The 11,667-nt window shown below is 41.7% G+C and overlaps 1 protein-coding gene across 1 annotated transcript; it reads left to right on the top strand.

The window, feature by feature from the left end:
• The first annotated feature begins 1,807 nt into the window (after window positions 1-1,807).
• LOC147703403 (hemoglobin subunit beta-2-like) lies at window positions 1,808-6,404 on the top strand. The gene is made up of 3 exons (XM_086931838.1): window positions 1,808-1,975; window positions 4,891-5,113; window positions 6,145-6,404. Exons 1-3 carry the CDS (start codon window positions 1,884-1,886, stop codon window positions 6,271-6,273), a joined length of 444 nt encoding a protein of 147 aa, XP_086787964.1. The 5' UTR covers window positions 1,808-1,883; the 3' UTR covers window positions 6,274-6,404.
• Window positions 6,405-11,667: the final 5,263 nt, after the last annotated feature.

The following is an 11,667-nucleotide window of genomic DNA, read 5'->3' as shown; positions in this document are numbered from 1 at the left end:
AAAGAGTGCCCACACTCTTATATGCTGATGACGCAGTCCTCCTGGCAAGGACGACCAATGGCCTCAAAAAACTTATCATTAGTTATGTCAGTTTCATGAGAGACCTGGCCCTGGAGCCAAATTTTAAGAAACAAATTGCTATGATTTGTGGCCCAAGAAATACCAAAACCAGTACCCTAAATATTGATCACAAAACCCTATATAGGGTTAGTTATTTTCCTTATTTAGGCCTAGAGTTTGTTGAAGGATGTACTTGGCTTACTTGTATAAAAAATAGAATATCCTCATATACTCAAGCGGTAGATACTACTTCCTCACTTGCTATGTCTATTGGTAAAAAGCACATTGCCCCTATGCTAGAGTTATACGACTGGAAATGTTTGCCGATCTTAATGTATGGAATTGGTTTCTGGGGTTGTAGGGATGCATATGCGATGCAGGCAGACGAGAATAGATTCTGCAGCCGGCTACTAGGCGTCCCTTACTCATTCCCGGATTTCTCCCTACACCTGGAACTAGGCATGGAGTACGTCGAAGATACCATCAATGCTGCCCCCCTGGCTCTCTGGTGCTCAATTTCGTCCAACAAAGAAGCCGCATTCAACCGGGCTGTCATCCGAGACTGTTTAACCTGTGCTCATGGTTTGGCCCTTCCATGGTTACAATGTATTAAAAATTGCTTCTCTGCACTTGGCTCTGCCACTTTGTTCGAGCATCCCGAGTCCATCCAAAAAAGGACAAAATTGGGTCCGGGACAGTTTTCGTAAGCACAAACAAGGTACTAGGGAACTAATGGAAGTGTCTGAACCTTCAGTCAGAGATTACTGTGTTATCCAACCGGTTCCAACAATTGCCCCGTATTTACTACACATGACCAACTTTTATGAAAGAACGCTGTTGGCAAGATTTAGGCTAGGTTCCTTTCGCTGGTTAATATGTTTTGCCTTAGGTCAGTACTCCTCAGACACTATTGCCATTTGCCCATGTGATGAACAATCTAGCCACACCATTTTACATTTTGTTTTCTTTTGTCAATTTTATCTGCCGTACACTAGGAAGTTTTCATTACTGTTATTGCTCAGACAAAAATTCTCCAAGTGCAAAGCTGCCCGCTTCTATTTATTGCAACTTAAACAATTGTAATGTTTGCTAGGCAGTTGCCAGTTTTTTGAAGTGCACTTTAGCAAAAAGGAGTTTGCTGTTTTGATTTAAAAAAAAGCCTTTACATTCTCTTTTACAAATAATCATTGACCTTGCATTTTTAAGTGTATATTCACTAGGCACCTTGCTACATTAGCTATGATGCCCCTGGGATCAGAACTTCTGCACTGTCACTTTATTCAATGCAAACCAACATAAACAATATTTTCTTGCTAAAATGTGATTGTTTATAATCTACATGTCTTATTACTATACCAGACTTGACGCCACTGGAACTTTATTTTATGGACTGTAACTCTAATAACCGTAAATTTGCACAATGATTTATATCATTTTTAAATATGTGGCCGTTACTTTTTAACACTGTTGTATACCATGTAGTTTGTTTATTTTTATTGTGTGTATCTTTTATGATCTGCCTTTGGAAGAGCGAATAAAAGCAATTGAATTGAATTGAATTGATATAATAATTAAAATGTGAAAATAACATGCCTGTCGTTATTTTAAAAAAAAAACGTCAAGAAGGCGGTGGTCATGCCAGTGCAGTGATCTGGCAGAGGAGATAAGTGGGTTTGGCATGACTCAGCAGAACCAGGGCCCGGGGTGGGCCTGGCAGCGGTCCCTATAAATCTCTGAGGGTCTCCCAGCCACCCAGCAGACGCAGCTTCCAGAAGCCGAACTGACTCAGCCAGCCACACGCTCGCCCAGCATCAGAAGCAAAGATGGTTCACTGGACAGCCGAAGAGAAGGCCGCCATCGCCTCCGTGTGGAAGTCGGTGAATGTGGAATGTGAGGGGCACGAGACCCTGGCCAGGTACAAAAAAAAAATATTGTGCATGTTTTTAAATTCTTTTTGCTTCCCATTGCTTTACAATACAGAAATTATGCATGCCTATAAATGATACTCACTTGGAGACATTTTTGCAAGACAATGCAAGGTAATATTGGTTTATAGCCACACTTTCTGTGTTTTCATATTTGCTTTTAGGTTTGACGAGATGAATGTTGGTTGCAATGGTCATTCGTGGCAAATGTTTTGGAGATATAACAAGAGAGCATCAGGGTGTACAATTTAGTATATTGGATTTGAGGTAGCCAAGCCAGAGAGGAACACAAGGCAGCCCAATGCTTCAGAAATGGCGCTCAGCTATCTCACCACGATGACGTAGCAACTGATATTTTCACAGGTGGCGCAGTTAGAAAGAAAACTCTTCTTTATTGAAAAGCATTCGAGTCAGTAACATAGTGAGGCATTTTGAGTATCTGTATGTGGTACAGCATGAAGAGAAACAGTTTCACTCATGCCTCCTTTCCCCCATCTGCCATGCGACCATTTGTCTGCTGGGAACGGTAAACAATGGCTAATGGAAATATGCATTTGGAACCCCATAGAATCGAAAAGGGACTCCTCTTGTCAAAATGCAATTATCCTTAATGTAGCAAAAGATTCCATTTGTCATTATGCAGAGCAATTATAATGCTTCTATGTTAATCGCATGTGCCTGTGCCTAGGTAGTGTGCAAGGACATAGGAAGAAACATAACATACACTGCGTATAACCATTTCCTGAATGGCAAAGAGTGGACTAGTCTATCCATGCCAACATGGGTTGCAGGAATCATGAAAAAATGGATAAGATGCTGCATGCTAAATCGTAATTGAAGAATACAAATGCATTACAAGTCTACCGACAATTGTGAATGAACAGTCATGAAAAATCTAAAGAGATCAAATATTTTCTACTGAAGCACACTTCTGCAGGGGTGTAGGGAAGGTTCCAGAGGGTGGATTTCCAGATGACATTTTTTCAGAAAATTGATCTTTATTAGAAATTGTACAACAAGTTTCAAATAGATTGGCAAAAAGAAAAAAAAACATAAAATGTATCTCAAAATCTAAAGGAATGCTCATTAAATATTGCAGAACGTTGATGGTCTGCCTGAGAAGACAAATCCGTCCCAGGTGCGCTAGCAACGTCATTACAAAAAAACATTGGTAAAACGGGAAGCAAAACAAAGCATTTTTCATCACCAAAAACTGTTGAAATCATTTGGATGTAGAGCAGTTTGAGAAATCTAGGTATTCAATTTGAAGATGTACACACCATCTGATTTCGATTCCACCTTCTGCCCCCTTTCAGTTTCTCATCTTGCCCTTTCAAACTTGATTTTCCATCACCTTTGGGCAAATGACATCATAAAAAGCTTCAGCAACATAAATTAGGAAATACCTCTAAATAAATTAGCAGCAAGCGTCCGCTGGAACAAGTAAATGTCATCAATAAAACGTACCCTCAAGTCTGCAGGAATTACCACTCAAATAATAATAACTTTTAATATATTTATATATATTTTGTCCCGAATCAGCAAACTCACACTTCCTTCAAAAGAGAACAAGCACGCATTTTGTCACCAAATGCGAGCTCCTCATTTCAGTAAATAAAGTCGATTCCCACGGGACAAAAGGTGTACATTTTGTAAAATAACTTGCATTCAGGCAAATACCATCTTTTCATTTTTAGAAAACCCAAAAAGTTAGTACTCGAAAACTCACATGCACTACTGCCCCCTTGTGACTATAATCTGCCATATATAACCATGTACTGCAAACATATCCCAGGGATGCACATCATAGGCTGGAGGTAGTAATTACATTTAACAAATCCACAACTTATGCCAGGATAGTGATCAGACGCCCTATACTAGAGAAAGCTACCACCATAACAAGGGTTGGTTTAGATAATGCCAAGCTGACAATATGCATTTGGTGGCCGCATAATTAATGGGCCACAACTAGGGATGACCAATATAATAATTCTTACTGTCTTCTTTCTTTACTCTCGCTCTCTTTCTTTCTTCTATTTATCCTTTTATTCTTCTTTCTGCATTCTCTCTTTCTTCTTTCTTCTTTTTTTCCACTTTTTCTTTTTTCACACTTTTTTCCTTCCCAATCTTTATATTCTTTGCTTTCCTTCTCCCTACCTTCTTCCTTTCTCTTCATCCCTTATTTGTCTTTGTTTCTTTTCTGTTGTTGCTATATTTTGTCGTACTTTCTCCTCTATTTCTCTTTCTTCTTTTGATTCTTTTTCCATTCTGTTTTCTTACTGTCCTTCTAATCCTCTTCTTACTTCATTTCTTACTTTTTATCCTTGTTCCTTTCCTTTCTTCTTTTGTTTTTCCCTTTCTGTCTTATTTTCTCTCTTCCTTTTGTCCTTTCTTTCTTTCATTATGTTTTAGGTTTATTGATCTATTTTCCATCTTTCTTTCCTTAATTCTTCCTCCATTAAACTCTGTCTTCCCTTTTTTGCTTCCTCCCTTCATCCTCTCGTAAATTTTTCTCTTCATTCCTTTCAAACTTTTTTTGTTTTCTTCCTTTCTTTTGTTCCTTTTTTCCTTTGTATTTTTTATTTCTTTCCTTTTCCATCCCTTTATTCATTCTTTTTTCTATCCTCCCTTCCTTTCTTCTTTTCTTCCTTCATGTATTTGCTCTCTTCCTTGCTTTCTTCCCCTCCTCCTTCCTTTCTTCTCCCCATCCCCTCTGTTTCTTCCATTCCATCTTTTGTTTTATCCCCTTCTTGTTTTTCCTCAATTTCTTTCATTGCTTATGTTGTATTATCCATGGGTCTCAGTTCCAGTGTTTTCTTTTCTCTCCCAGCCAAATTAATTACTAACTAACAGAACTTCCCAGAGGTGAGCTACTCTTTTGACGCTTTTTTTCTCCCTCTGGCAGGGTGCTGATCGTCTTCCCCTGGACCCAGAGGTACTTCTCGACCTTCGGGGACCTTTCCAACGCAGTCGCCATCCTTGCCAATCCCAAGGTCAAGGCCCACGGCAAGAAGGTCCTGTCTGCCCTCGGAGAGGCCGTCAAACACATTGATGACATCAAGAAGACACTGGCCCACCTGAGCGAGATGCACGCAGACGTACTCCATGTGGACCCCCAGAACTTCACGGTAAGGAGAGAAGGGTTCGATAAAATCACCAGCTGTGAGGGAATAGACCATAGAGGATTTAAACCAGAGTGAGGGAGAAAAGAAACTACCCCACTAGCACGTCATTTGAAAAGAAATAAGTGCCAGGGCCCTTGTCAGCAGTCCAAAGCAGCTTGTACCAGCCATTGTGCTAATAATGATAATTTAGACGTTTTATATATTAAAAATGAATAATACCTGCCACCCTAGCTATTTTTATAGCTTTGGGTTGCAGGCATTAGTCCTTTTAACAACTTTTGTTGCGTTCATCAAAAATTGAACAAACAGCGCCACCATGTGGCTGGCTGCCATAAGTCCTGATTAAGTACCAGTGCCTAGCACCGGAAACCACCAGCTCAAACTAAGCCCTGTACCCCACCATAGGCCCTTGGTGTCATCACTGAGGTCTGATATTCCAGGAAGGGAGAGAGAGATGATGCCCCAAATTGGACCAAATATTGTCCCTAGCTTGGGAGGGAGCATGCCCTTGAGGACACTGACAACAGTAAGCACTGAAGTCTGACGCCTAGATATGAGGTCTGACAGTGTCAGATCTTCCACCTCCCGAGTACTGCCCAGACAGAAAGAAAGGACACATGTTTGTGACTGCCCTCCAGTGAAGGAGGGACCACCTCTAAGGAATGATGCCCAAAAGCAACCAATAAAAAAGCACATAAGTGTGACTTTTGTATAGTGCATGAACACATGTAGACACAAAATATCTGATCACGCATGAGATCGAATTGAAGTAGTAAACAATTACTGGCGACTTGACATCTTATTACAGATGAGTTCTAACATAAGAACGTAATACAAGGAAAGCAAAGTGTTTATATAAAGATTACAGGGGTTTTTCGCACTGTCTACAAACTTTGGAGCCAATCTACACATTTTTATAACATATAATGTGTGTGTGGGGGGTGGGTGTCTTTTTCTCTTTTCATGTCAGTTTCTGTTCAACAGACTTCTCTAGAGTTGACACCCTCACTAATGACTTGTATTTCCTCCATCAGCTCCTGGCAAATTGTCTGGTGATCACCTTAGCCCGCAAGCTGGGACCAGCTTTCACAGTTGATGTCCAAGCGGCATGGGAAAAATTCCTGGCTGTGTCCTGTGCTGCTCTGTCCAAGCACTACCACTAAAGCTCCCAGCACACAGCTAACAAGCAGCAGTCTGAGGTCAATGTGCAGTGGTTGCCTATGGCACAATTCAAGGAAACATCTGTCAAAGTGTGACAAATCGTGACATCAATAAAGAGATTTAGTATATTTTCCTCATGTTGTCTGGCGTGGTTTTTCACTTACCACTTCCTAGTGGGAGAAGTTAGCTATATATGAGTTTAAGCGCAACCTACTTCACTTCAGAAATATCACAGACCAAGCCTAAACCTACTAGCCCTACAATTCCTTGCATAATCCTCCAAGCTCAAGATTTAGCTACTTCTGATCCCAATCGCAAGCTTGTAAATCAAAGGTAATATCTGCAAGCACAAACTAGCCATGCACCCCCAACCCTGCAAACCCTAAACTACAAAGCCAAGCCCAGCCCTATAAATAGAAATCCATACCTAAGCTTGGTCCTATAAATCCAAACCTAAAAACCCAGTCCTATTAACTCTAGCTTATACCTTCAAACCCCAGTCCAGCAGGCCAAACCTAAACAGACAAACTTAAGCTGTGCCTACAAACGTAAGTTCCACCCAACAAAACCTAACCTACAAACCAAAGTCAAGCCCTAAAAAACCAAACTGCAATCACAAGCCAAAATCTATAAACATAAGTGGAGCATTGAACACTCAGGTTATGCCCTACAAAGGCAAACCTATAAAACAAAGCCTGACTTTACAAACACAAACTTGTAGACCCAACTCATACACAAAAAAACAATTCAAGATGTAAGAAACTAATCAGTCCTGCAAACATAGAACAAAAAGCTCAAACCTAGTCTCACAAAGCCAACCAAAAACCGCAAACCCAAAGCATCACACTTCAAACCCAAAGCACAGCTCTACAAAACCGTACAAGCACAAGCACATCCCTACAAGCCCAGGCCTAATGCTACAAGCTAATGCCCAGGCCAACAATCCCAGGGCCGCCCCTACATTCCCAAGCCAGTGCTTGAACCTGAGCCTCTAGAACACTAAACTCAACTGAACAAACCAAACTCATTTGTTCAATATCGACCCTTAAAAAAGAAGCCCCAAGACAACAAACCCAATACTTTAAACCCAATCTCAGTCCTGAAAACCTAAGCCCACCCCTGGCACCTAAGCACCTGGCACCTAAGACTAGCCCGCCTTTGCCTTCCACTTACCAGATAAAGGCTCATAGTTAATGCTAAAAGGAAGAGAGAAAGATGGGTTGACAGAAAAGCAAAAGAAGGATGGACGAGTGAGTGAAAGGATTTATGGAGGAGAGGGTGAAATGGAAGTGGGTAAAAGGCTGGATGGGTGGGTAAAAGGATGAAGGAGTGGGTGAAAGGATGGATGAGTAGGTGGAAGGATAGGTGAAGAGTGGGTGAATGGATGGCTGGATGGAAGGATGATAAGAGTAAATGGAAATCGTAGAAGATGGATGGATGAGTGGGTGAAAGGGTGGGTGGACGAAAAGCTGGAGGGATCAGTGGGTGAAAGGATAGATGAGTCACTGAAAGGATGATAAATGGGTGAACAATGGCTGGGTAGGTGATAGTATGGATGAGTGGGCAAAAAGGTTGATAATATGTGAGGGGATAGATGGATGAGAGAAAGGCTATGGTATGGTGAGAGGTAGATGGGTGGATGAAAGGATGGGAGAGTAACTGGAAATCTGAAACGATGGATGGATGGGTGGGGGAAAGAATGGAAGTGCAAAGAGAAATGTGAGAGGGTGTGTAAAATTATGGCAGAATAAATGGAAATCAGAGGATGGATGGATGGGTGGATAGATGGATGGATGAAATATTCACAGAGTAAATGGAAATCTGAGAGAATGGAGGGATGGCACACTAAATGGAAATCTGAGAGGATGGATAAGGGATGAAAGGATGGATTTAAATAAAATGATGGATGAAAGGATTTATTGATGGATGGGCTAGTTAAATGATGGATGGATGCATATAAAATGAAAGTGTGAACAGATGGATGGATGAATGGATAGAATGGCCAATGGATAGATGGAATGGTGAAAGATTCAATGGTGGATAAAAGAATGAATAGATGATAGAATGTAAAGGTAAAATGTTGGATATCAGCAGGTGGATGGATGGGTGAAAGGATAAATGTCCATGTGTTTGGATGGAAGAGACAAGGGAGCCATTTTGCTTGTTTGGTGTTCTTTGGTTTAAAGTGGAGATGTTTTCATTTTCTGACTACTCTCTTGCCTGCAAACCAAGCCGGACAATTCGAAACGTATTCACCCTAGCCTACATGGATCCTCAAACCTGAAAGCAACTGACTATCCTTAAAACCTGAGCTCCATCATATGAACACAAGCACATGCATACAAAATACATTTACAAGCCTGTCTCAGCTTTTACAAGCCCCTACTTACAATCCTAATCCTATCCCCAATAAACAAAGACAAGCCTACAAATGTAAGACATGCCCTACAAATTCAAGGGCAGCCATGTAGGCCCAAAATGATAGCATTAAGCTCAGGCTGACAACCCTCAACCGGCAATCCAATACTCATTCCCAAATATCGCCGTCCAACTGGGCACACCGGGGTTCTACCCTAAAAAGGGAAATCTTCAAACCCCACCTGATTTACAAACCTAATGTCAGCCCTATCAAGCTAAACCCAGTCCTACAAACACCAGCGCGACAATTCAAGCCCAAAACTACAATTCCATGGCCAGACTCACACAACCAAACTCTGTGATGCAAATCCAAAGCTCAGCCCTCCAAACCCATACCTACAACCTCCTACCCAACTCCACTAACCATGTAAAAAAACAAAGTGCAACCTTAGAAACACAAAGCCAGTCATGTGAACCCAAAGCTTGTCCCATGAACATTAGTTTTTTCTTTCAAACTGAGTCCAGCCCTACATGAGTAAGAGTCAATCTACAAACCTTAGCCACTTCCTACAGACACCAATTCAGTCATTCCAGCTCTACAAATCTCAGTTTAATTCTGCAAATGAAATTAAACACAAAACGACAAACTTGTACTCAGCCCTAAAAACCCAAACCTACTGCTACAAGCCAAAAACCCGAGCTTAAAAAACGAAACCCAGGCTTGTGAGCCCAGCTCAGCCCTATAAACACATGCAAACTGAGCTCAGCCCTATCAACCCAGGCCCACCCCTACAAACTCAAGCCCAGCTGATAGGCCAGTTCTGCACCACTGACGAGCTTGAGCGCTTGGAAGACCCTGTGACAAGCTTTGCTTGCTATCTCTGTACCCCACGTCTTGGTGTAAGTTGTGTGTAATGCAGGCAGCAGAGTTGTGTGCAACACAAGCAGGAGAGCATTCAGCCTTTGGCACAGTCTCACTTGACTGTGAGTACATGTGATAGTGTCAGGGACCTGAGGAAGGTGGCCAGCAGCCTTGGGGGCACAGTGCAAGGCCCTTGGTTGGAACACAACCCACATACTTGCCAACCACACTGACTTAGGGGGAGTTCTACCGCTTTAATCTTCCTATTTAACCCACTCCTGTCCCTTTTTATGGCCTGGGAAGCCAGCCAATACTTTATTCGATTTTTGTTAAAATCTTAAAAGTACAATCACAGAAAATCCATTATGAACAAAAATACATCTTTCTCAGTAAAAAGGGTACCATATAAAATAATAGAAAGAGGTAAGTACTTGAGATAGCGCATACAGTACTAGATGCATGACAAGCAGTAAGCAAAATATAATGGGGCAACATATCCTCACACCTTTACAATAAGCACATTAACTGGCCGAAACCCTCATGAGTCGCTGGACAGGAACCATAAGGCTTTACATGAGGAAAGAACCACCTGTAGATATATACGGGGCAGGACTCAGGTGCAAAAATAAGGGAACTACAGTCAGATGCAGTCAGTTCTGACAATATAATTTATCCAATCAGCCAATGACTGTGGACAGGGTATGTTAAAAAACAAATAAAATGTGTACATTCAACCATCATGAGCCGTCATCATATAAAATCGTATAAGATCACAAAGGATAAGAAAAATAATTCAGACTAGCAGTTAAGGAAAGTACAAATTCTTAGGGTAGAAGTAGGGGTAAGGGTATAGCCCTCTATTTAAAAAAGTGGCTTAAAGTCACTCTTGTCAATTTTTGCAGAAACTCCATGGCAGCCCTACACTGCCTTAAGCCTGCCTGCTTCAAGAATGGTAACATGAACAGAGATTGAACTGAAGAATAACATTCACAAAAGAGAATAAAGTGCATGGTACTCTGTACAGAGCGTCCATCCCACGGACAGGCAGACAAGGTGAACAGTGTTTAGGGGTAATCTTACTAACAAAACCTGTGATGTAAGTTGTTGACCCACAGTAGGTAGGCTCAATGTCCACACAAGTGCTAAATGGGGCATAGACAACAACCGTGGTCATTCTTGAGTTTTGACCAGCCTTTCCTATGCACATTTTGCACACAAAAGAAATGCTTTGGACAACGCTCTACGGAAACAAGGCCTAAAGTTGCTCGAGTTCAAAACAAAGCCTCATGGGCCAGACATTTGTTGATCTTAAGTATGTATGCAATCCAAGGGATTTTCTGACTATGTTCTACATTCAATTAATAAGCCAGAATTGCACAGTTGAGTATGTTTACCATTTAGACCATATTTTCAGCCACATTAAAAGCGGCTGGAGCCTCACAAAATCACTTATATACCCCAGTCTCAGTTCCGTGTGGCATATGTAGTTACTGGTGGACTTGGGTGCAGCAAGCAACCTTTTTGTGAACCCGTTTTCACCCATACCCAGCCACGGCTGATCACAAATGCCCCAGACACCTGCCCCTCCTGTGGTGCCAGGCAGACACTTAGAGGGCATATTAGCAAGAACCTCGTTAAAATTATCGCCGTTTTAGCGGCAGGAAACTGCCGCTAAAACGGCGATAATGGGCTTGCTAATATGCGTTATAGAATTCCAATAGAAGCCCAGGTTAGATCCTGCCGCTAAAACAGCGATAATTTTAAGGAGGTTCTTGCTAATATGCCCCTTAGCCTTCTAAATTCCTAACAGCTCCTTAACTGGTTTACTACTCAGGCGGGTCGCGCAGCCTAGAACCGCTTCAGCACTCCTAGATAGAGCCGCCCCCCTACCAATTTTTTAAGGATTCCATATCTTCCTCTCATTAAATAAAATTCCTGAATAAGGGTGGGTTACCTCACTTAGGCCTGGGTAAGATGACTATAATTCTTTTCTACTTGCAGTGAAATATCTAAACAGGCCACAGCTGAGCCTAACTAAGGTTGCCTGTGTTTTAGAAAAGCCCACCCGAAATTCAGTGGCTGCAAGACTGTATTTCCTGCTAATCAGAGGCTGTCAGGGTCGGGCTAAAGGTTTGACTCTGACACCTTCTACGTACGGTGGTTAGGTTCCCAAATT

Source organism: Lissotriton vulgaris, chromosome 7 (genome assembly GCF_964263255.1).
Source record: "Lissotriton vulgaris chromosome 7, aLisVul1.2, whole genome shotgun sequence".
Lineage (NCBI taxonomy): Eukaryota > Metazoa > Chordata > Amphibia > Caudata > Salamandridae > Lissotriton > Lissotriton vulgaris.
The sequence above is the reverse complement of the archived record's forward strand: the minus strand, read 5'-3'. Positions and strand labels throughout refer to the sequence as shown.